This window comes from Xenopus laevis, chromosome 1L (assembly GCF_017654675.1).
Source record: "Xenopus laevis strain J_2021 chromosome 1L, Xenopus_laevis_v10.1, whole genome shotgun sequence".
Classification (NCBI taxonomy): domain Eukaryota; kingdom Metazoa; phylum Chordata; class Amphibia; order Anura; family Pipidae; genus Xenopus; species Xenopus laevis.
In genome coordinates this window covers 164541423-164568554 of record NC_054371.1, presented here as the reverse complement: position 1 = coordinate 164568554, position 27132 = coordinate 164541423, and the positions used below count along the sequence as shown (strand labels likewise).

Here is a 27132-nt window from a genome sequence, read left to right as displayed (position 1 = left end):
GCACTTGGCACCTTGCCCATAAAAACTTCCCTTTAAGAGCAACAAATGACTCACGGTTCATGTTTATTTGCTGAGACAATTCTATCAGTTCCATTTCAGTTGGCATGTATCCCATGGTCCTCATACAGTCCCCCAAGTCCTTGCAGCTGATGTAGCCATCCTTATCTTTGTCGAACTCCTTGAAGGCTTCTTTGAGCTCTGTAGAAAACCCCTGAGATCAGCAGAGTGAACCTGAACCAACCAACCCACACGAAAGCACTTCCACCCCTGTAAAGCCAGCCTACACTTAACAAAATCACTGTTGGAGTAGCATTTTTTTATTCAACCCTAAAATTTATTTTCAGACTGGAAAATACTGAAAGAGTCCAGCCTCCTTGTACCGAGGACATGCACTTTGCTTACCTTCTATTTCTTCAGGCCGAAGCTCTCTGTCCTAAAACAAGACATATTGAGACAGATTAAAGTGAAAGCAAGGCAGAATTGAAGATAAATGAGGGAAGGGGATTAAACAAGCTAAAGTAATCACATAGGGACATAAGGTTGTAGGGTGGAATGGGGGGGGGGTGATTGCTCAGCCCTTCATTTTCATTTTTATAAATAAAATATATATATATATATATTTTTTTTTTTTCTTCATTTTTATTCAAACACTTCAAATCACAAATTGACAACATAATTCCTGCCTAATTGAAAAAAATTCAATGAATAAAAGGGAAAGCCGCCAGAACCAGAGCTTTGTTCTGATGTCTCTGGGTTAGGTTTAGGAAACCTATAAGGCGGGCACTGCAGAAATTCAGATTAACTAAAAAATGCAGGACAAATAATCCTAGGTTAATTCAGTGCATGTACATATTGGGGTAGGGGGTCATTTTGTTAATAAATGTTAATGCTATGCCTACAATGACGAGTTACGTGTTTACTAGACTACTTGGATAAGTGCCCCAGAATACACAGCAGATTTGATTCAGACCACACATCTGTTCATGCTAGTTACCAAATCACGTCTGGTTTAGACAATCTAAAGATCTATCTTGTAGGCAGCACTGCATTCATTTGAGTGCATTTATTAGACACATCCATATTTCAAAGGAGTGGGAGGTATTCTACCTATATAATATTATCCACTCTGCCCCCAGTACCAACTTCCAGCTAAAGCCACATTCAGGGGCAAATTTATTAAGGGTTGAATTGAAAATTCGAATTATTGATTTTTTTTAATGGTCAAAACTGTCAGATTCAACTAGGGAGTTATTGAAATTTGATTTGAGTTTTTTTTAAAAAGAAAATCGAATTAGATTTTCCAGATTTATCATACTTTGACCCTTTAAGAACTCAAATTTTACTATTCGCCACCTAAAACCTGTCAAATTGCTGTTTAAGTCAATGGGAGAGGTCCAGAGATCAATTTGGAGTTTGCAGCCTTCCTGACGTTCAAGTTTTTTTCGGAGAAAAAAACTCAAATCAAATTCGATTCGGTCTAATTCATCCGTGTTGTAAAAATTTGAAATTTGAAATACATTTTGATTGGTCGAATTTTGAATTTATGGGAGTTTAGTGGAGTTTTAAAAAAACTCACATGAATTTGAAATTCGACCTTTGATAATGTGCCTCTCAGTGTAGCATTGCATAAAAATGTGCAAATTGTCAGATAAATGTGAATTAATTTCTCTGCACGTTTTCAATAAATTAACCCCCCCACAAACACACATAGTCCCAAATGCACTAAAGACTGGTCTGTGTTACAATAATTACGTAGAAGGCATGAGGGTCTTTTATTGAGTAAGCAGCTGACAATATGTTTTTAATGTTTATACCCCAGCATGCCTTATATAAGCATATCCATATAATGTGACCCCTAATATTTTTTTCTCCAAAGGGGTCACAGCAGCAGTCATTGTTGCAAGGGAGTCCTGTACTTAATGCCTTAAGGCAGTTATACTGGGCTATAAATGTGCTTGTGCAAGTAAGGGTTGCGCATGGGGATGCCCACGACCTACCCATATTCATACCCCCTTAAATGTCATGCATAAGTTGTGCCTGATAGCACTACATGTTATGAAGGCAAGTTCAAATGCTATATTAAGATACTTGGCTCTTTATATAAGTTGCCCAGCATACTCACAACAGAGAAAACACACAATCACTTTGCCATCGTGATATCAGAACCAAAAATCTTTGTAGCAGCAGACAATTGACAGAGAAACATCAGGTGTTTGGAGATAGAAATGTTAAAAACAAAACACACTAATGACACATTACTAACTTGAGATATTTCTGAGCCACAGACCTTGGATTAATACAATTTGGAATCCCTCTTAAAATGCCCACATCAACAGTTACTTTTTACAGGTCTAGCACAGGTAGAATAATGAAAAGAAATCTCTTATTGGTCATTATGGGTTTCAACACTTGGGGTATATTTGCCCCGTCTCTACCTTTATGCGTTCTTTTGGTGAAATCAGGAAAAGAAAAGCAAATACATTAGGATTACATTAATATTATTGACTCTTTTATCTTATTGAACCAAATAACAAGATGTTACATGATGTGAAGAAGAAAGTCATATAATATGGAATGGGGGGATGACATGAAAAGGCAAAGCAAGCCTAAAGTGACACAAAAGCTACAAAGGGATAAAACTCACGTACAGGCTGCCGATTTTCAGCGAATCCCTTTCGGAGAAAGATACAGGCTGGGCCCAGCAGGTTGTGCATCACTGCGCAGTTTTGAGCCAAAAGCATAAGTGGTCCCTGTGCCCCCTCCTCCCCTGACTGCGCTGGTCTGAGGCTGGGTCGTTCCTCCTGGTGCATCTTACAACACACAGCTTGTTACCAGAGGGAACTGAAAGGTTAATATTCAGAGGCGGGGGGGGGGGAGAACATACCCAGTCCCTTGTACAGTAATAAATGTGACTTTGGGATGCAACACGATGGCCTGGTATATTCATTAATTTATTTCTGTGCCTTTTCATCAGTCCTAGACTCTTAAACTAAGAAAAATTGTTCCCATGGGCATCTCTCTGCTCAGTATTTCTATTTTTCCATTAGTTTTTGCTTTCTGGAATCTGGTCTGTTGCTATCCTTAGGTAAATCCACCAACCTTGTTCTTATTTTTCTTTCCATCCCCGTAAGCATCCCCCCCACCCCTCCTTATTCCCTCTCTGTGGCTCTCCTTCTCTATATAAGGAGCTGTTCTGGTCACATTTTGCAGGACCCTCTATTCCCACGCCTTAATAAGACAATTCTCCTGGCATTTCTTGCAGATCCTTTGGGATTATTTGGCCAGGATCAAAGGTCACACTATAAAGACAGGATTGGATTTTAAAAAGCAATTACTAGTTCATATATATATATATATATATATATATATATATATATATATATATATATATATATATATATATATATATATATATATATATATACTCTGTGTATATAACCTGAGTGTGAAATATTTACATCATCATCTACTCAAAGGAGAAATCAAAGCCTTGGGCTACTGTGCTATGAGAGAATGGGGAGGGAGACAGAGCAGAGAGAGGGTTGTATTGGAAAGATGCTAAGATTGCCTTTTAGTATATGTAGGCTTGTAATTATCACTGCATTCAAGGTTTAAAAGGATGAAAGGAATTAAATATTGTCATTTTTAAGCCCTACTATCATCCTGAGCCGCCATCCTTCTACCTATTCTAACCCCAACTTCCATTTGTAGTGGCTGCTGCCCTTGCCTCTGATGACATACCTTCTTCGAGAGGTTTCGGAGAGGAGACTTGACACAGTTTCCCATAACCCAAAGTGAGGAGCAGAGGACAAGCTTTCCCGAAGGAAGAGAGTTAGAGAACAAGAGACGGCGAGGCATCCCGCTAAGTGAACACTTCGGAGCTTTGAGAACAGAGAGTGGTGGCCTGCAGATTAGACCCCTCTGAGCCACAGATTGTTTCCCAGATAGAGCTTCTGCTTACAGCAGATAAACTGCAGCAGAAACTATTCCCTGATGAGCTCAGAGAATCCTGCTAATTTGGAGATGGTCCCCTTCCCCCATGAGCCTTAGAGCTTTTCAGTGACATGATGTTGGGTAGATCAGCTGGAGGCGGACGCAGGGTACATGACTGACGTTGATGCACAACAATGCAAAAAACCTTCTACATTTGTGATTTGCTTCAAACCATGCCCTCTGCCTGAAAAGAGTTACTTTTAAAATGTCCTGTTGCTTCCTATTATAGCCTTGGTGTAAAACTGGCCATAGACTTGCAGATTATAGCCTATGTCGGACAAGCGATTATCCATGCCAATCTTCTGACCTGCAACTAATCATTCAGATTAATATAAAGTAGTAAAGGGAACAAATCACATAATGCTAAGGGCATTAATTGACAGACAGCAATCATATGAAAGTTATGTCTGACAAACAGTAGTGACAATCTCCCATTGAGATCATCAGATAGGCAATACATGCAGAGATCTTATCATTAGCTGATATAAATCTTTTAACCTGTACAATTGGCTGAACAACCAATCACCATGGTATGAAAAATGTTGGCACACTCCACACACGGCCCGAAAATGGTATGAACCCTCGTTTCATACCATGGTTTCTTTGTGTCGATGGCCAGTTATAGGCAATGACTGTGCCAAACAGGTACAAAGGAACATCAACATCTCGTAAATATCTCAAACAAAACCCCCGAAGTAGCCCATGCAAAGGGCTTTAAACAGACACAACCAATAAGAAGCTAGGGCACTCTGCCTGCATGGATTGGCTCACTGGCCAAATGACTGGGCTTCTCCATTCTAATAAGATGGACACTGTTGCAACTAATTTCTTCTATTTGCTAAAGAGACATTATTACACCTCATTGGATGGAATACGCCTTTGGGATATAGAGAACTCAATTTTATTGGATGAGGATGAATTGTTCTTGTATGTAGCTACATTGAAGGTTATGTTTCATTAGCCCATTAGTGACATTATGCCCTCTTGTTTAACATGAGTTCAATGAATAGGGATTGCTCTCTACATACTTTTTACCTGTTGTTATAGAGTGATGGGAGGTAGGACGTTTGTTTCCTGAGCTAAATGTGTGGGCAACAAAACATCCAAAAATACAATTGCTTTCATATCAGTTTCAGCCTCTACTGGTATAACATTTGAATCACATAAACACTGAAAACTGCCTTCTCTTGAGTTTTTTTTGTGCTTACACAAATGTTTTTAAGATGTTTTGTTGGCCATGCTGGAGTAGGTGACAAAATGTCCCATCTGCCATCAGCCATAATCATGGAATGGAATGTATGTGTTATTTTTTTTAGCTAAATAGGTAAGTTGAAGCTACTCCATGTTTGGTCCTTACAAGGTAGATAATTAGATTGCCAGCATACAAAACTGTGCATTCGTGAGAATACACACCGTCTAAAGGATAACTAAACCCTAAAAATAAATATGGCTAATAGTGCCATCTTTTATATATTGACCTTAATGCACCAGCCTAAAGTTTCATCTTGTCAATAGCAGCAATGATCCAGGATTCAAACCTGTCACAGGCAGTCACAGTGGGCTCACATGTGCAGTGGGCTCTGAGCAGCTGTTGAGAAGCTAAGCTTAGGGGCCCTCACAAATTATCAAGCAGAAAATGAGGTTGGCCTGTAATATAAGATGATGCTACAGGGCAGATTATTAAATTATAATGCTAGTTGCACTAGTTTCTGTTTCCATGTAGTAATTATCTGTATTAATTACTAATCAGCCTTATATTGGGACATTTATATTCTATGTGTACTGTATATTGTGAGTGGGCCCCTAAGCTCAACCTTGGGCTGGTACAGAAGCCCAAGATAAAATGTACAACATTTCTAGCCTAAGTCTACAATTAAGCTTTAGTTCTCTTTTAAAAGTGTGTGATATATTTAAGTAGGGAATGAAGGCTAAGCATGCTTTTCTGATTGGTAAGGTAAGTATGTAGAGGATTTTAATATAAGAATGCTGTTGGAACCGAATTAAAAATTCCAAGACGGCAATTCAAGGTGGCGGATAGACTTAGGGAAATATTAAGGAGGAATAAATTAATAGGATGAAAGACGAAACAAAAAATGTTATTTTGTAGAAAACTCATGATTGACTGTAGGCCACAGACAAAAATGTCAAATTTGCACTTTTATTCTGCCATTTCACACAATATAATTTGAGAATAGACCCCTTTACAAGCTGAATAAAAGTAAGTCTTATGCATTGTATGAACATTCCACTTATATGGGGTGTTTGGTGGGATGCTTATTCAGTTGCTCTGCTGTAATTAGCAGTGTTGGACTGGGGGGGCTCTGGGCCCACCGTAGTTGCTGCATCAGGGCTCACACACACACACCCCTGGCCCGCACACACCCCCAGGCTCACACACTACCCTGGCCCCAGCCACAACCTCCCTCTGCTCCTTCCACCTAACAGCACATACTTTTTCTGTAGTAGCAATGGGTCTCGGCTGGGCATACCAGGTTTTTTCCTAGTGTCCCGGCGTCCCAGTCCAACCCTTTTAACTAGACATTTATATCTATGTATTTATTTATATGGTGAAATATACTCTGAAGCAAATGCAAGTTAATGTGGCCACAGACACCCAGCACAATATCCAACCTATAGGCCCGAGGGCTGCAAGGATGATAGCATACAGGGGGCCACACACAGTTTGGATGCCTCTCTATTGTTCAATTCTTTCCGGCCATCAGTTGAACAATCAGAACCTTCACCTCCTCTTCACTTTCTCATCTGCCAATGCACCATACACTGATTTACATAACACAAAATCTCAAGTTAAGTTGTTGGTGTTCTATTGGAAATCACAACTCTTACTGTAAAATAGAATCAGTTCCATGCTGTTTTTGGCAGGGCCCTCTCTATCTTTTGTATTAGTTATTAGTTGCATTATATGCAATTCTGTATGATGAATGTATGCACCCATTTATTGTACAATATGCTGTCACTATTATTATTAATAATAATAATGCCAGTCACAACTGTTAGTATAAAGGGTGCAGTTCCGCTATAGTACACAAGAGGGCTGATTCTTCTCGCTCCAAATTGACTTGAGCCTCTCTTGAGAAATTACAGGGACAGGCAGACAGAAGGACAGTACTGTAAACACTCAGTAATCAATATTTCATTAATAGAATTAATAACCTTAAACAAAAGCAGAGAGTTGATGCAGGATTTTATTAAAACTAATAGGGTATGTAGTATGAGTTGCTCTATATATATGTGCTTATTGTATATTGTAGTTTAGTATCACAAATGAATTCAGTTTTTTATCTGAACATCTGCTCATAGTGGTCATTTTTCAGCTTAAAATAACCCCTCCACTAAGGGCAAATCTCTTGGATGCAGCCCATGACTGTCTGTCTTAAATACTGATTTATGAGAAAATGTATATTGCTTTATTTATTAAACAACTATTTATTAGGTAACCTTAACATAATAAATATCTGAATGAGAATCATGAAACAGGAGGGTGATTTAGACAAGCTATTTGTTGACCGTGTCTTGTGATCTACTGATCACCAGCTAAACAGGGTCGGACTGGCCTGCCGGGTGCCCGGGAAAAAACCCGGTGGGCCCCAGCCTTGGTGGGCTCCTAGGCCCTTACTCAAGTTTATTTGCCATAGCATTGTTAATATTAAATAATTTTGTATCAGGCGGTCCATTCTGAGTGAGTAACCTGTGGGCTGCCCACTGCCGCCCATCAACGATGTCCGCGTCACTCTGCTTCCACCCGTAGCTCACGTAACCCAGTTGGAGCGAAGGACTCTGCTAATGTGACACGGACCCCTCACCCTTTGCAGCCAGCAGTTGTGCAAATGTTTTCAGACAGGAGGCAGCCCTGCATATGCCTTCCAAAGGTGCGGCTCAGGTAAGGCTGCAGGGACCAAGTGGGGTCAGCCTGTGTGTGCAAGCAGACTGTGGAGAACGTGCAGAAGTTTGGCAGTGGCATCTGTTGCACATCAAACTGAAGCCTGCCCTTGACTCGTCTAAACTGAAGCCTCCAATTGTGAGTCCCTTGATGTAGCATCATAAATAAAGTGGCACAGGTAATGACTGATCTGCCTTTTGATTTTAAAAAAAAACTAGGCTATCTCGTGTGCTAAGATTGTTAGCAAACACTTCATGTTTGCTAAAAATACGTTTTTATATATAAAATAAAAATAAATAAATAAAAAGTTATTTTAAAGGTATACTGTCATGGAAAAAAAATGTTTTTTCAAAACACATCATATAATAGTGCTGCTGCAGAATTCTGCACTGCAATCTGTTTCTCAAAAGAACAAACTGATTTTTTTATATTTAATTTTGAAGTCTGACATGGGGCTATTGTCAGTTTTCCATCTGCCCCCAGTCATGTGATTGTGCTGCTGTACTGCAAGTTGGAGGGATGTCACCACCTCCACCCCTTCCCTTTCCCCCCCAGCAGCCTAACAACAGAACAATGGGAAGGTAACCAGATAGCAGCTCCCCAACACAAGATAACAGCTGACTGGTAGATACAAGAACAGTACGCAATAGTAAAATCCAAGTCCCACTGAGACACATTCAGTTACATTGAGTAGGAGAAACAACAGCCTGCCAGAAAGAAATTCTATCCTAAAGTGCTGGCTCTTTCTGAAAGCACATGACCAGGTAAAATGACCTGAGAAGCACCTACACACCAATATTACAACCAGAATTCACTTGCTGGTTCAGGAATGAAATTTTATATTGTAGAGTGAATTATTTGCAGTGTAAACAGTGTAATTTAGAAATAAAAAGACATAAAAATCATGACAGAATCCCTTTAAAAATTGTACAAATGTCCATTGTGTCACTGATATTTAGGGTGGCGATGAGCAGACAAAAAAGTTGGCCAACATATAGCTCAACATTGTTAAACCTTTACGTTAACTTTTTTTTATAGAATGGCCAATTCTTTGCAACTTTTCACGCAAACCACTGCCTGATTGCTGTGGTAATTTAGACCCTAGCAACCAGATTGGGGCTGAAATTCCAAACTGGAGAATTGAACAAGATGCTAAATAATTAAAAAAAAACAGAAATAATAAAAACTGAAAACCAATTGCACATTGTCTTAAAATATCACTCTCTGCATCATACTAAAAGTTAATTTTAGGGTGAACAGCCCCTTTAAAATTAAGTTTCATTGGTTAACTAATTAACAAATTTTATAACAAAATTGGGCGTGTTTTTCCTAGAGAAGTGGCACTTGTATGGGGACATGATCACTGTTTACGAATAGATTAGAGGACTTTATAGATATCTTTTTCTCACATAGAAGAGAACAAAGGAAAAGGATGGAGAAGCTGTGGAATTTCCTGCCAGGTAATGGCAAATTCACTTATAAGGGCAATGACTCATATTTTAATTTTATTTAATATTGTTGCGCCCATTCCAGTTCTTTTTTAAAAAAATATTCTTTATATTGATATTTATTTGAAGGTGATTTTGTATCTGGCAGGGGGAGGGTGGGCCCTTGAGATGAGGTTTCCTGGTGGGCCCCAGGCAACCCAGTCCGACACTGCAGCTAAATGTCTACCCGGACACTAGCAGAGCAAAATCCCCAGTGCTTTCTACAAAAATAAGAACTTGGCTGGGCGCCATGCCGCCCCTAAAATATTGCCACCCTAGGCCCAGGTCTTTGTTGCCTTGCCACAAATCCGGGCCTGGGTTTTAGGGTCAGGTTCTATGTGTTATTACAGTTTTGCTAATGAAGGTGAATTGCCCTTTAAGCTGTAAGTCTCAGTTCCCCCAAAAGACCTGCTTATCTTAACTAGTTACAATTGTATCTTTGTTTATCTTAAATTATTAACAATGTATCTAAGTGCAGGCGCTGAGTATTCTGGGCTCGCTGCCAAAAAGCCTCTTTTAAATTAAGTTTTAGAAACGTTGTATTTTTTTCTGGTGTCAGTGCAGGAGATCAAAGAGAAAGTCTGAACATTTTAATAACAATCCAGGTCCCCCAAATAACGGGACAGTTGGGAGGTATGGTACACTTAGGCTAGGGCCAGAGGATACAGATTAGCCACAGGTGTGCTTTTTGTATTCTGCCTTTTTTTATAGTAAATTAGGTCTGTTATCTCCAGTTCAGATCCAGTTGATCATGCAGGTTACCAAAAGGTTTCCATAACTGCCTCCTATGACTAGGGCTGCTGCGTTTCCTAAAGTTAAATACCATCGTGGGCCAGCCAAGGAATGGCATGATGACACAAAAGGACAGGTCAGAGATACGATGGGGCGAGCTGATAATGCAAAGAGGCGGTTTGTAGAGTCAGATTTAGCAGAATCAGGACAGAGAACGTAAGTTTAAACAGGAATTGGAGTGGAACAAGAGGATATTACATGTTTTCCAGCAAGTACATTGATTGTAAATTTGTATGGTCTGTCCTCGGCTGGTATTTTAGCAGGCAGAAATAGTGGGTCACCTGCCATTCCCTCTTGCAGACCCCTGTATAGAGTAACCTGCCCCCCACTGCTACACAGGGTCTGCTTCCTTTATTGCTATGCCGCTGATAGGGTTGCCACCAGGCTGGTATTTTATTGATTAGGCTGGTGAAATAGTAGCACTTCTATTACTTCAGTGTATATTCCTCTATAAGCCTCAGTCTCTTACCTCTGCATGTTTTTCCTACACATTCCTCTACATTTCCCAGAATATTTTTCCTACATCTCTCCCATCCCACAGAATTTTGCTTTTATGCACACACATCTAATTACTTGTTTCTCCTTTCAGATTGTAAACAACCTTTCTATCAAAAGTATAGCGAACATATGAACAGAACATATTTGCATGAGTTTTATTAATGCTGTGTCTCCTCTAGAAAGTGCACAGTGGCTTTCAAAGGAAACTTTGGACGAGTTGATGAATACAAAGCAGAAGTTATATTTTACACAATGTATGCCAGTGGGAAAGCATTTGGATGTTATTAGTCTCCTGCAAAAGAGGTGCAATTTTAGTTTCAACATAAGCTTCCTACAATAATAGGTGAGTGATCTTGATGTATGAAATTGCACCTAAAGTGGGGCATAGGTCTTTCATTTTTGTCAGAGGCCCATATTCCTCAAATTGGGTGCATTACTGGGAGTGAATAGAAAAGATCAGGGGAGTGGCCTGAATTGTCCACTTTTCAGTGGCAGAACTACCGGGGGAGCAGGAGGCGCACCAGGGCCCGCCCCCCTCTAGTTACGCTACTGCCACTTTTAAATATACATATAATGAAAGGTATGCCATGTTTGTCTTCTGTTTAGATTTCATGTGACAGTCATATGGCTAAATTGCACAAGTGCAGTTGCTAATAGCAACCAATCAACAACTAGTTTTGAACAGTACTAATAATAAGAAAATTGGCAATTGCAAGTATACAGCTGAGCTCATATTTTTGTAAATGAGCCACTCTGAATTTTCTGTGAAGGGATCAGTGACAACAACAACCTGATAGGATTTAAAATGAAGAACAAATGATAGTGTAGAGAGCCTGAGAGTTAGCTGTATTTTTACTGAGGCAGTTTCCCCTATAGTTTGGATGCCTAAGGTGGTTCTCAGTGAGCCCTGGGTGATTATTTCCTTTTCTATGGTAAAGGTGATGCAATAGCAATCCGGTGTTTGCCCAGTAGGTGGCAGTGTTGAAAAGTATAAAAGATAGAGCACCCATGCACCCAAGGTCCTGGTATCTCACCTCTCCAGTAGTGGTGTGTGGGTTGAGAAATTCTCGACCCGCACCGACCATAACCCTCCCAACCCACAGCCGGCCTGGCCCACCGTTCCCCCCTCTATTGATAGACCTGTGCCTACCCAGCCCCAACGTCACAAAAGGGGCGAGGTGGGGGCGAGTCTATAAATTAAGGCGCCGGCAGTGCTAGGTCGAGGGGTCTAGGAGCAAAAGGTAGGATCAGGAGAAAGTTAGCTGAGCAGCCCTTTGCTCCAACGAGAAGTTTAGAGGGTTTAGATCCCCGCTGGTGTTGAGACATGAGTGGGTAAACTCGGGACCAGGTATATCTAGTATAAGTAATTCTAAAAAAACTGTACTTGCTAAGTAATCATTGAAGACATTTCTCTACTCATCTGAGCAGCTTCTTCAGTTCAACTTGAAAAACGAGTGAGTAGTGAAACATCTTCAATAATAACTCAGCAAGTCCAATTGTTTTAGAATTATTTATACGGATATACCATGACCTTGATAAATGAAAATTTTCATAGTCAGGACCAGATAGGTTGCGTGGAGCAAGATACGACCATGAAGATCTTCTATACTGGGGACAGAATCACAAGAAGGTAATGCATTGCCTTCAGGAAGGATTGTGTTTTCAAGCATGAGTTTAATTGCTTACTCATGATCCAGAAGCTGTCCTCTGTTATACTTCATATGCCATTTATGTGAATTACTACTGATATTACCAGATGATAAACTGCCTGGGATTAATAAAGAAGTTTCTTCTGTGGTCCTGGTCATTGTGCCAAATTTTTCAACTGAAAATTCATTGTGTGATCTTTTCCTACAACTATCTGGCTGTGCCCCTCAGAGTGGCAAGGACTAAAGGTAATGGTACAGATTCTGGGAGTTGTCCACTGAACACTAGGTCCCAGAAAAAACATAGTATGCAGCATACACCTGTATCACACTAAAACTACACGTTTACAGCATACCTACAGGTGTTCTTAGTGGGGACCCACTGTATTGGAGCCAATTTTATCCAATTTGTTCATTAATGACTTTGGGTCGGGTATTGTAAGTACTGTATTAGTGTTTGCAGAAGGCACTAATACAGTGGGTTAGCCAGAAATGTAATTTATAAAGGCTGGATTGACTGTATGTCTAACTGTCCCTTTAAAAGGTTTTCAGCAAGAAAACATAAAACGTTCACTATGTAAAGGGGTTGTTCACCTTCCAAACACTTTTTTAATTCACTTCAGATTTTAAAAATAAAGTTTTTTTTCAGTTACTTTCAATTTTTCATTTTTTTTTTCATTTTTTTTCCCAAAATTTAAGTTTAAAGTTTAATGTTAATTTTTCTGGTGTTTCAGTCTGGCAGCTCAGCAATCCAGGTGCAGATTCTGAACTGTTACAATTTGCTACTTGATACATTTCTCAGCAACATCTGTGTGATATTAGCAACTGTTGTATCAATTCTAACAGCTGTCTGTAATGAAACCCATGGATTCTGCTCAGCAGGGACAAAGATAAGAAATATATCGACTAATGTATCAATTTAGAACAGTTTATAGAGCTGCTTCAGAAAATAAGATGGCGAAGGTTCAGTTGTTTTCAGATAGTTCACCAGAAAGAAAGACTTTTTTATTTTACTTTCTGTTTTCTATTTGTGACTGTTTTTCTAATATTGAAGAGTAAATTTTAATTTTTCTTATCTTTTGCCCTGCTGAGCAGAATCCCTGAGTTGTATTAACGGCAACTGTTAGAATTGATACAATAATTGCTCATATTCCCCAGATCCTGCTGAGAAATGTATCAACTGATGTAGCAAATTGTAACAGTTCCATATCTGCACCTGGATTAACTTTAAACTTCCATACTGGAATAATGGTAAAAAATAAAATATGGAAAGTAATTGGACAAAAGTCTTTATTTATGGTGAACTGAAAACAGCTGAATTGGAAAAAAAAGTGTTTGGAAGGTGAACAACCCCTTTAACACACTTATAACTATTCTGTACACAGAAATTAAGAGGCAAATCACAGTAACAGACACTCTGTGGATTTTTGACAATGAAGGGTTTAGCTGCTGTGGTGTGGATCACTGGAACACAATTTGTTTAATTTGTGCTCTGTAGGTAAGGATTAATGAGTTGGCAGATGAAAAATGCAGAATGCATGATGAGCTGATGGGATTACAGAAATTATTTGTACTGTGTTACAAAACAGAGGCACAGTTTTGTACAATAGTATTGCTATGTTGGCTTATATAGGTGGGACACTATTGTAGTCTTTTCTAAGAGCACTGGAGTTAGCAAAAGGATTCTTTGTGGGACCATTATTATTCGAGCAGTATTTAGGAAAACATTTACACTCTCCATTTAAATGTGTCAGGCAGTTAGGAGGAGGGATTACTAGAGGTGGCTGTCATCTCCCTAGATAATCGCTGGGTAGCTATTCACACCTCTATCATAAATCTGTCTATAGCCAGACTCCCACTACTGGAGTGTGAATATCAAAACTGAGCCACAAGGCTCTCAGAGTGATAGAGATGTTCTGCACAGTTTAGCAGAAATTAGTCCCTAACGGCAACCAGGGTCACTGTATGATACACTGCCCTATGGCCAGCAGGTGCCTATAAACCAATTTAAGGACTGTGGTGCACATATAGCTGCCCATGCAATTGTCTGCTCAATTACCCAAGCACCACTCCTACCACCATAGGTCTCCCACCAGCAGGGCTGCAGATATTATTGTGAAAGTCTACAAAGAGGCACTTTTTTGTGTTTTATTCCCAGTGAGTCAGAAATCAAATCTGGGTGAGCAAAATGCTTAGGTTAGTTCTGTGTATCATAGCCCTTAGACAGGATTCCTCAGTGCCCTGTTATGTTGAGACTTAACCCTTCAATAGCTTCACAGTGAACCATACTCTATGACAATTTAACCCATTGTTAAAAAAATATATATTACACACATACATATATATACATATATTAAATATATATATTGAACACATAAACAGAACCCAGTTCCCTTCAAACTGCCTGGGTGCACAGTAAAAAACGTTACTTACTAAAAAAAAAAGACCAGCAACCAAAAGACTAAGCAAAACAATGTTATATCATATGAACATGCATGTATAACATTTTATACCCTTCTCCCATCAAGTGATGGTGAAATCATAAGGTGCTATTAACCCTTACCAATTATCATTTACAATTAATATCAATATGTCATAACATTACATACATTTTTATTATGTAAATTATGTGATATAAAATCATGTAATTTTATGACATATTGATATTAATTCTATATGATAATTGGTATGGGTTAATAGCGCCTTATGATGTCACTATCACCTATGGCAGGAGTGCACATACTTTACTAATGCAAGGTCTACTTTTAGTCATGATTTCCCATCATGAGCTACATCCATAAAAGCTTTGTTAGGATTCTGTTCCGTTGAAAATATTACTTAAGTATGGATTTATGAGAAAATGTATATTGCTATATTTAACAAACAACTATTTCTTATGTAATCTTAACATAATAAATATCTGAATGAAAAGCATGGAATAGGAGGATGATTTAGATAAGCTGTTTGTTGACAGTGTCTTGAGCTCTACTGATCACCAGCTAAAGGTCTACTGGTAGATCCCAAACTACCTTTTGAACACCCCTGACCTATGGGAAAAGGGTACTATATATATATATATATATATATATATATATATATATATATATATATATATATAGGGTTTGCAAATGTGTATGAAAGAGAAAGGCCCCAAAGGGAGACTGAAACATCAGTTGTACATACATGTTCAAAAATATACAGGCATAAGATTCATTATTCGGAAGCCCGTTATCCAGAAAGCTCTGAATTACTGGAAGGCCATCTTCCATAGACTCCATTATAATAATTTCCTTTTTATTTGTAATAATAAATCAGTACCTAGTACTTAAACCCATCTTAGATATAATTAATTCTTATTGCAAGCAAAACGATCTTACTGGGTTTATTCAGCTTTGAAATTATTTTTAAGTAGACAAAGTATGGTGATCCAAATTACAGAAAGACCCCTTATCCAGCATATCCCAGGTCGCATGCATTCTGGATAACAGGTCCCTTAACTGTACAACAGTTTGTTTTGCAAAGTCGCTTGTCACCTCTAATTGTTACACAGTATTGCTCAAGTGTTTGATGTCTAGTGCTGGCTGTAGGCCACCAAAAGGCTTTAATACTTGGAATAGCTACCAACACTCATTTTTATAACTGAAGCTTTTAAAAAACGAATATGTGCTTCACTGGTCAGGAACATCACAATGTATATGGAGGATACTCTCTGTAAGGCCTGCAGAATATGTAGATGCTATTTAAATATGTGAGTAGCTTTTTACCAAACCAGGCAGTTAGACTGTAAGCTCTAGGGGGCAGGAATCTCCTTCCTTTTGTCTCTATTTAAGACCTTAACTGTCCTGTTTATTTGAATGTATTCTTGTAATAACCCCTGTTAGTTTAATTAGTTAAATTATTTATTGTTCAGCTGTACATAAGTAGCGCTATATACATAACATTATACATATACATATATACATACATAAATATAAATACAGGTTAATAATAACTGCACTGTGGGGAGGAATGACCTTCCTTCTATACAGCCTTGGAACCAGAAGGGGTAGGGTGGATCCTGGGGAGCCAAACTATAATTAGAACTCGCGTGTGTGGTGCTGTGTACAATATAGTGTTGAATACCAGCACACTAAGGGGACTATTTACAAAAATAGGATATGTGTATAAAATGTGTCTCAGTTTATTATACAGGTATTAGACCTGTTATCCAGAATGTTTGGGACCTGGGGATTTCTGGATAATGGATCTTTTCGTAATTTGGATCTTCATACCTTAAGTCTACTAAAAATTGGATTATTTGGATAAAATGGAGTCTATAGGAGACAGCCTTTCCATAATTTGGATAACGAAAAATGCTGGATAACGGGTTTCTGGATAACGGATCCCATACCTGTATTACATCATGTACATTTTCAGTCCAAGAAAATGAAAATTCCCCATATGCCACTTTATTACAGAAATTAGCTGAGAGAGTGTACAGAAGTACTGAAAATTTAGCAACCTGCAGAACATACGTTCATGAAGTTCATGGATTTTTGTATTCAGTTAAATAAATATACCTGGTTTACTGAGCAGGCAACATTAGTTTAAGATGGCATGTAACAAACTAATGTACAGAAATACTACAAATTCCAAATGGTCTCACTGCAACCAGAGTAAACAAGTATCTGACAGAAACTGTAGCCATGTCGTTCTGTACTACAGGGCTTCACATTTTACAGGTGCAATCAATGCATACTTCACAGTCAGGTCTATACACAGGATTTGGGGGTTCTCTTTTGAAGAATTTTGTGGCAAATCTGCTGTTTACCTTTGATAAATATGACTCTGGCTTTTAGTTGCAGACACACAAAACATTGTACCTGTTGCCTTAGGAAGGTGAGACATGAACTCAGCCCAGGCTTCATTCTGTCAAGACACTTAACCTGAAGAATGTTTTGAGGTAATGCTCAGTGAGATGAGGTGTTCAGAGAAATGGTGGAACCATGGATGGAGAAATAAAAGATCTCAGAATTGTATTTATTGAGTGATTATACCAGGGATTCTTAAGCTGTGGATGAAGAACCAAACATGTAATTCCTTGCTGAATTGCTGTTTGTCATACTTTGAGTTCCTTTCCCAAAAACTTAAAAAACACATTAGCTTATGTAGGCAGAGACCCTAAAATAGCAAGTGATGTTGAGCAGCTTTGATGGTGGATTCAAGAAATTTTATTAGTGTGTGTAAGCAGCATGTTACCCATCACACCTATGGCTAATGCCGCATGGGTCTGATTCTCAGCCTGGGGAAAAATACAGGCTGAGAATAAGCCCCAAATCTGATATCAGTCTTCCTCATTGAGAATAAGTGTCACAGTTTAACACTCCCATGCTCTAAGCAGAATATACAGAAATATCTCCCAGGTTTGCTGTATCCTGTTCAATAAACCTTCTTGATGTCCTAGCCACATTTGTAAAGGGGCAGCATATCCCTATTTTAGTGCAATGAATAGGCCTACACATACATATTTCATAATTAAAACAATAGGCAGGAATGTAAGATACAAGTAAGTGACATTCTACTCCCCATTCAACAAAAGAGCAATCAAAATAAATAAACAGTTCACTGACAAGCCCAAGTGTATAATGAGTTGCTGCTTTTCTAAAAGCCTAACATGCTGCAGCTAGGGGAAGGGGGGTTTCTTTACACAGAGGACTTCTCTGAACCAAATGCACAATATAAATAAAGAATAATAAAGTAAAAAAGTTCACCTATAGACACTGGGCTAGCATTTATTAATAATGGTGATGATAGGGCTGCATCGTCCAGCGGGACCTGGTATAGTTGTTCCTGTCACTACTAACCTTACAGGCATTAATGTGAACAAATGGAATGTCAGCTACTTGTACCAATCCCCTAGGAACATCTTAGCGTGACATATGAAGTCACATCCAGCTTGTTTTTATATTTCACTTCTTTAGAAAGCAAGTGATCTGGTTGATGTGTAGAAGCAGGTCACAAGACATAATCCCAGAATTCAATGAAGATATATGTATCAAAGTGATTAACAGCAGGGGTGCTATACTCTTGTACCTCCAGCTGTTGGGAATGACAGCAGCTTGCTGCTTATGTTGGGATTTGCCATTTACAACTACCAAAGCTTGACATCTCAGATGGAAATATACAGAACTTTACAGAAGTGTTACAGAAAAATGGCTAAAGCCAATTTTAGCAGACTTTCATCCCCATTTAGAAATAAAAAACTCTTGCAGTAAAAACCGAGAGATTATTTGTGCATACATTGACAGGAAAAAATATTCTACCTAGTACATTGCAGATGATGGACAGATGCTACACAACACTTAAGGCAACAAACACTGTGTATATAACACAGCAAACCCTAATTCCTTGCTTTCCTCATCCCTGTCCTCCTCCCTTGCTTGTGTCCTTTATAATAACATCATTTGGGATTGTACACTGCACGAACTGTCAATCAGGATGACAAACTGGCCATAACAGCTTAATATCTCTGATACTAAAAAATATAAATCAGTGCATCTGGGAAATTCTGGATAATTGAAATCCTCCCAAGCCCTTGGATTGCAATGTTTATAATGTAACAAAGCATTAGGGTGGAGGTGGGGATCTTACAAATAGTAAGCCTTCCACTCCATGCCATACTACAGTATATCCAGAAGGCAAAAATATAATAGTTGTATAGGGTTCAATAAGAATGGGCAAACTGGCATTAAATTTTAGTATATATGGGTTAAAATATATGATCTTTGAAAAGGTTTGCAGGAGCCTGAAATTATTTTTCTGTGGGGTAAAAGCTACTACTAGATACACCACCGCATAACTCAATAATAAGCTCCAAAACAAATGCAGCCCCCACATAATCACTTCTTGTTCAAGGTATGTACAACAACCAAGGGGGTTATTTACTATGACAGATGGTAAGGCCAAGCTGTTTTGCTGTGCTTTGCACCTTATGAACTTTTTATCTGGTACTAGGTGCAGTGTGCAGCCAGACACTGGACAAAAGTGATCTCTAAATGAGCTCTAATTGGCGCTCCTTGGTGTCCATTGTCTAAGTAAATGACCCCTCAAAGGCTGGCTAAGTATTTAAAGTAGAAGGAAAGTCATTAGGGGAGTGCCAAATGTTAGAGACCACCCAGGCCTGGACTGGCAATCTCAGGGTTCTGGCAAATGCCAGAGGGGCTACTGAAAGATGCCATAGACCAGGGGTCCCCAACCGTCGGGCTGCGGACAGTCCTGAACTGGGCCGCAGAACAATTAACGCGGTGCACCCAAATTGGACGCCGACCCCCCTCCCGGCTCTTTTTTGGTCCCCGGGCCAAAAAAGGTTGGGGACCCCTGCCATATTTTTATTCCCAGTCCAGACCTGAACCCCCCCCCACAGTGATTATCTCTGCTTACTTGGGCTTGTGCACCTGTTAGCTCAAAAGAGAACTGACCTGGGGAACTACTGCAAAGCACCATGCTATTTCTTTCCTTGTGCTAGGTGCGCATGCACAGTTTCAAAGTGAAGAGCCAAAGTTTAAACAAAAAGCCTGCTTTTTCACTCTACTGCCTATGCCTTTGCCAGGGCAACCCTGGTATTCGGTTGGTGCAGTATTTAGCTAACAGTAACACCAGCCCAGGGTATCAGGTTAGCTATTATAATCACTCAGAGGTGCCTAATGAGTTTAACTCCTTGTGTAAAATCCTGCCAGGGCTTGAACTGGTGAGCTGTGGAGTGTTATACAATCTCCTGTTCCTGCTCCTGTGCTAGACAGACAGACAGCCTAGGTTCAGGTTCACTGCTGTTGGTATGCTTGCATTTCCAAGTAGGCATGGCTTGTTCCATCTGTTGTTAATCTGGACACAGGTAAAAAGTGTTTTCCATTAGGCTGGCTATAAAACCCCATGTTCTCACAGTCCATTATATGTTCATTAAAGGAAAACTATACCCCCCCAAACAATGTAGGTCTCTATAAAAAGATATTGCATAAAACAGCTCATATGTAAAATCCTGCTTCATGTAAATAAACCATTTTCATAATAATAACAAAGTTGTGTCTTTTGCTTCCACACTTCTTCCTGTTACAGTTAGAGTTGTAGTATTTCTCGTCAGGTGATCTCTAAAGACAGCAGACAGACCATCACGAAATGGGGGTTCAAGGCAAGAGATATAAAAGGGCAATATTTACTTAAATATATATTCCAGTTTGGTAAAATTCTTTAATATGCCAATTAATATGATATAAACTATCTGTTGCTTAAGTATTCATTTTGGGGGTATAGTTTTCCTTTAATGTTCTGAATCTTGTTTGCTTGTTCCTTGATTCCTGCAACTTGTTCCTGTCCCATTGTGACATCTAGTTTTGACCCTGACTTGTTCCTGACCTTGAGTTTGTCTCACGATTCTGCTCCTGTTATCTGGTTCTGACCCAGCCTGTCTGACTACGTCCAGCTCCTTCCTTACCGGCTGTATCCCAGAGTATACATTTGGTATGTGGGATTACTGGATTCATGTGTTTTAAGTCCTGGCAGCACCAGTAGCTGAGGGCCAGGTCCAAAGCCAAAGGTTGCTATTATAGGCAGAAGAGCACGCCTACACAGAAATCCAGTCACTCCCATGGGATTTGGGTAGCCGTTTCCGTTAACAACAATTCCCAGGCATACATAGCTGTTACATTCCCTTTAAGCTAGGTGATCTCTGTTGGGACGTCTAAATGATTTTGATTGAATTTACCAGTTTAGATATCTTGCAATATATGTTTTGTTTAAAGGAGGGGACATATAAATAGTTATTTTCAAACAATTAGACACACAAGAGAATGAGGACAGAAATTGCCAGTATAGGGTTCCTTGATGCTATTAAGCTTAACCTAATGCACTCACATCAAAATGACATGCATGTTTGGCACCAGATAAACATAAATATATAGGCTACAATCTATAATGCTAGTTCCTTGGAAATGGTGATAGGAAAGATTTGCAGAGCAATAGAACAGTTGCAATGAAAGGTATGATCACTAGGATCTCTGGCGAAAATAGAGGAAATTGTGAGTTAGGGTGAAAGGGTAAAACAATTCTGTGTAGTGCAACATGAAGATAACACCTATGGCTACACAAGATTCCTGTCACAAAAGTACAAATACATATTTTAGTTCTTCTGTCTCTGCTGCCTGCCTAAGGGCTATTTCATAACTTAACAAATCCTGTGGAAAATATGAGCATTTTTGCACCCATGTATCAGCCTGGTTAGACATTCCACTCTCCCACAAACCTTGCACTAATTCACGTTTCCCACAAACAACCATCACATCAATCTAAGCTTGATCATGGGCACTGTCACATGTAATAACATAATGTCCAATAATGAGAGATGTATAATTGAGCATTGTATTTTTATATCAATAATGATTCCTGTAATAACTTGCACCAAAACAACAGAAATGCATGTGGGACCTAAACAAAGAGTATTAAACAGTGCTGTGGCAGGAATTATGTAAAAATTACACTTTATAATGTTGTATAATGACATAGCCTACAAGGGCCAACAACTAAAGTGTTGTTTATAATACAGAGTGCTCGGACAAGCAGAGTCCAAAACTTTAACTCAAAAGTTGTTGGCAGGGCTTTCTAGGCCAGAACCAAGGAGTAATCTAAACAAAACCTAGGCAAGCTTGACTCTTGGGCTAGAGAGGGGGTTCATTGTTTACTAAAGCAATACTGTGCAGTTCATTTGTATTATTTTTCCTATCTCATCCCATGCATTTTCAGTAACTTTAAAACGTGCGTGTGGCAATAGTCTTCCCAGTTGATTTTCCTGGTTTAGAACGCAAATAAAATTGTGCCTATTAATGAGGAGCAGAGGTTACGCTGTGCAGCCGGCTCACTGTAATCATGGATATTAGATTGAGAAGCAGCTCCCATTATCTTGTCATATGACAGGACAGATATTTTCAGATAGCTCCATTGTGAAATTATATCCAGCTGAGAAACTGGCAAGATAATAAAAGATGCTGAGCTGCCGCTACGGTACCTGCATATCTTTGGTAGAAAGGCACAGTACAGCTTGTGCTTAGACTATGAAATGTGTTAAGATGAGTACATACTATAAGGGCAAATTAAGTCTGTTAATTTTTTTTAGGTTTTAACAAAACTCACCAATATCTGCCAATGTGCCTGGGGCACTTCCAGTTGGAACCTGCTTAGAATCATAAAGAGTCTGATCATAATTTTTTTAATTGCCGATATATATATGTGTATATATGTGCTCAGTTTCAAGTTTTAGCAAATGCTGAACGAGTAGCCCTGGCCTGTATTGATCTGCTTTTTTATCTGTTGGTATTTAAGGGTTACGGGCAGATCTGCCATAATGTATCCAGCCTTGAAGAATATGCATTAGATTAGTATACTGTATGAGTTTATTGGTAAGTGTAAATGCTTTAGTGGTGACTGAAAGAGTTTTAATGTAGGAACAATTTTTTGTGTCCATTTGTGTTCTTATGTGAATAGCTGAGGACTACAGCTTCTTTATATAGGATTAGACATTTTTTACATTACTAGTATGGGATCCGAAACCCATTATCTAGAAAGCTCTGAATTACGGAAAGGTTGTCTCCCATAGACTCCATTTTATCCTTTTTCTCTGTAATAATAAAACTGTACCTTGTATTTGATCCAGACTAAGATATAATTAATCCTTATTGGCAAAACAGCCTATTTGGATTTATTTAATGTTTAAATGATTTTCTAGCAGACAAGGTATGGAGATCCAAATTACAGAAAGATCCATTATCTGGAAAACCCCAGGTCCCGAGCATTCTGGATAACAACTCCCATACCTGTATATAGCTTACAACTATAGTTTTTGCATGCCTCAATATATAATACACAGATAATAAAAAACACACAAAATGCTCATTGTAAAGCTTGTGCTTCCTAGATGAGATAAAGCACATCAGGACATCAAAGGTCATCAGGGAGTCCTGTGACAGGTTACAAAGCTTCAAGGTGACATTAGATAACCTTTACCAATTTTATACACTAGCAGTCATTTTCAGCGAAGCAAACACAATGCTGAATAGTAACAGGAGACTTTGATGTTAACTATCCTATATGCTGAAGTCTCATCGCTCCTTACAGGTCTTGGGACTCCAGGGTGACCTCGTATCTGCAGTATGCCACCTGCAGTTGTCCAGCTATGACTCATCTATATCAAGTGACCCCTCAAACAGAATATGGGTGACCACTGATGCTGGGAGTTGGACCTCTGCAGGTTAGACATTTATGAATTATATCCTAATAGATCTGCATGGAACATTATTAAGTCTAATACATGCATATGTCATAGCTGAAGCATTGTATTGCTTGAATCATAGCACTGGCATAAAAAACTTAATATTAGAACAGCTTCATTTACTTGACATAAGGATAAGAACACAATTTATGTGTATATATAATAAATAAACATACATAATCATATATATCACATTTATATTATTGCAATATAGATGATATGTTTGTGTATTTTCTAATGTACTGTATATTATGTTCTATAATAATTGATTAATTTGACAACAATAATAAGTGAATAACCTATCAAAAAACTGATGGTGCAAACCTTATAAAGTTGTAATTAAGGGTGTCTGGAGCCTACATTGTATCTGGTCTATGTTGTTAATCAGCATCTCCAACAGAAGCGTTGCTTTTATTTATAAAGTAACACATAAACTGTATACACTAAAGCATCTGTTTCCTTTACCATTAGTCTACCATCTCTGAATTAGTATTGACAGATCCAAATTTGAACCCATTCTATGATTCAATTTAACAGGCATCTTGTTATTTATTAGTTCTTCAGCAAAGATAAAGGCTATCTATCTATCTATCTATCTATCTATCTATCAATTGATATATATATCTAACACACAAATGCTGTAACATTGTATGCAGAAAGCAAGGTGCTCTCCATGTTATGCAGTGCTGCAGTGTTTGCTTGTTTGCCTACAAGTGCTCAGATCCTGGAATCAGATGAGGTATACATTGCATACTCCAGTATCCACACTGTGTGCGTGATAGCGATCAACAAACTGATTGCTTAAATACACAGATTTTGTCCACTATTATTATACTGTCCAAATTACTATACCCAAATTCTAGCTGTTAGGAAGGCTTTTTTAACTTGATAATCTGGGCCTTTGCTTGTAATTCTATAAATTAAAAAATATTTATTCCTAACATAAACAAAACAAAATCTCTAAAATAATTCCATACTATCATTTACTAACTGTGCAATCACAGAAAATACAGGTAGTAGAGGTGAATGGACTTGAGCATAGGCTGAACTTAATGTAAAACTACAGCATATAAAAAAAATGAGTTGAGGGAGTCACACAGTGGCTGTAGACCTACAGCCACTGAAGTACAATTCCAAACTATCATAGCCTCCTGTTATGAATGGATGATATATTTAGTTCAGTAACAACATGAAATCTATGTTTCTCACCTGACCAAACACAGAGCTGAGAATAGGGTGCAACTCCACAAACAGTGGTTCTGTTTCCGCCTCTGGGTCACTGTTGCTGGGCTTGGGTGGCTGATTAGATACTCCATCTGAACTCTTAACACTTTCTTTCCTCTTTAGTTTCTGTTCATCAACACATTCTGGTTGCTCCTTTGGGCTGGGTGGAAGTTGCTTAGGACTTGGAGTTTGCTCCCTTGGACTTACTGGGTACTCTCTGGTATGGTGAGCTGGATGCCTGGAGCTAGGGTTTTGTTGCCTGGGGCTAGAATTTAATGATCTTGAGCAAGCTTCATGGACAGGGATTATTGGGATTTCATTGGCATGATGATGATGAGTAGGAGGATGTGGGTAGTGACTTTGAAAATTAGGGTGATGCTGTATGTGACTGGGGTGACCATAGAAAGGGCTACTGGTATGCTGACTATTGGAAGGGTAATGGTGATGACTGGAAATATGCTGGTGATGGCTGGTGGGGTTAGGATGATAATGGGCATAAGCAGGATGCCTAGATTTCCTCCCACCATCTCCCTGAGTAGATCTTCCTGGTATTCCTGGTAGTGGGGAGCACTCAGGTTGGTGGGGGGATACACGCATCCTACTCACACCCATCCCTCTGTCCATGGGATAACACAGAGGCCTCCTAAAGCTCGGATCAGGCTCGTGGGGCAGCTGGTGTCCATGGTGGGATCTACGAACATCCCCTGCTTGGAGAAGAGAGCTGCTGGGCTGGCTCATACTCCTGATTTGAGGATGTCCTAATGCCTGCTTCTCATAGTCCAGGCACGACAAGTGCAGGCATCTCCTACTGGCCACCTCAGATCAGCACCACAGAGCGTGTGACAGCTCCAGTGCTCAACTTGAATGGGAGGGAGGGGACTGCTGGGGAGGGAGGAGAAGAGTACGGATGGAGTGGAGAGAAAGAGATGTGTAGCTGAGGAGGAGATTGTGTTGAACAATTTAACCTCAGGGCCGGAAAAAGGCATTGGCATAGTGCTTGGGTGTTCATTTGCTTTATTAAAAGGACGACAGCACTGATCTCTCTCCATTGTTTGGAAGGAGCAAGGGGTGGGAAAAACATGTAGTCCAGCTGATCAGTGATCTGCAGAGAGGAAGACAAACAGACTGTGTGACCGTCCCTAAATGCATGAATCCTGCAGCCACAGTGAGAAAAGTGTCACAGCTCTGCAAGAGATCTAGTTATATCCCCAGCCCTTGTTTCCTGCTGAACTGGTTAACTGAAAATAAAGACTAACTAGACATCTTGCTGGTCTAGCCTCTTTCTTACCCCTGACTCCAGCCTCCATATTTCAGGTCAGATTACTCTAGATGTCTGTGTGTATATATAACGTAAATGTACCTGTGTTTGTGGGTCTTTGTGTGTGGCTGACAACCAAATGTATAACCCCCACAGCATGCATGGATCACTGTGTATGTGTGTTTGTTTGTGCACGTCAGTCTTCATGTACTTAAGTATATATAGATCTATGTCAGCCTGTGTGTCAGTGTGTGTCACTCTGTACTGCCTTAAATCTACATAATAGTTACTGTGTGTGGGCACATCAATATGAGTGTGCATTAATCTTCGAGTATATATAAGTCTGCATGTCTCTCTGTTGACTTTAATTTGCTTAAACCTTTATTAATCTTCTATGAGTATTGAAAATAAAATACCCTCTGTAGGTTTTACGATATAATTTGAGGATACTAAGTCCCAGGTGGGCCACTTTTTGCTGTGTAATGACCTTATAATCATTTAGGCCTTTAGGCATTTAGTACTGTTTTGTCCAATGACAGCTCAATATACAGTGACTGGTTTGGGGGTGGGGCACACATTTTTACATCCTTGCACCTCTGTTTAACCTTTTTGGTATAGGTCAATAAAGTCTTTCAGTTCTTTTCAGTTTCACCAGCTCAGCTAAGCCTGCACTAAGATATATCATACCTTTGCTTTGGTATTAATTGCTGCATTACAAATCCATGTTCCTGCCATAGCAGTTTTAGTTATTTATAGTTCAGTAGTCACTGCTTGGCCAGGGGCGATCCTGGCCCCTCCGCCGCCTGAGGCAGCAGCAGTTGCTGCTGCCCCCCCTCCCCCGGAAATTTGCCCTTAAAGTACCAGGAGCAGCATTTTTGCTGCCCCTGGTACCTAGTGGGGCGCTGCCGCCTGAGGCTACAGCCTCAACTCGCCTCATTGGCGAAGCACCCCTGTGCTTGGCTGTCCCTGCAGTGAATCTCCTCTTCTCCCGTAAGTGTTGCCTTTCATACATTTTGTCAATAATATATAACATACTCTAC

General features: G+C 39.3%; 1 protein-coding gene across 3 annotated transcripts in view; it reads right to left on the bottom strand.

Annotated features, from left to right (window-relative positions):
• cabp1.L (calcium binding protein 1 L homeolog) overlaps window positions 1-25925 on the bottom strand; it is a 29683-nt gene extending 3758 nt beyond the window's left edge. Inside the window, exons 1-4 of one of the 3 annotated variants that reach the window (XM_041566401.1) lie at window positions 3742-3949; window positions 2649-2810; window positions 403-433; window positions 55-198 (exon numbers count right to left, since the gene is read on the bottom strand). In XM_041566401.1, the coding sequence (XP_041422335.1) occupies window positions 55-198; window positions 403-433; window positions 2649-2810; window positions 3742-3858 (454 nt within the window). In that variant the 5' untranslated portion in view covers window positions 3859-3949. Of the gene's footprint in view, window positions 1-54; window positions 199-402; window positions 434-2648; window positions 3110-3741; window positions 3950-24819 lie in introns of those variants that run through there. The other 2 variants (XM_018261586.2, XM_018261589.2) reach the window with 2 other exon arrangements.
• Window positions 25926-27132: the final 1207 nt, after the last annotated feature.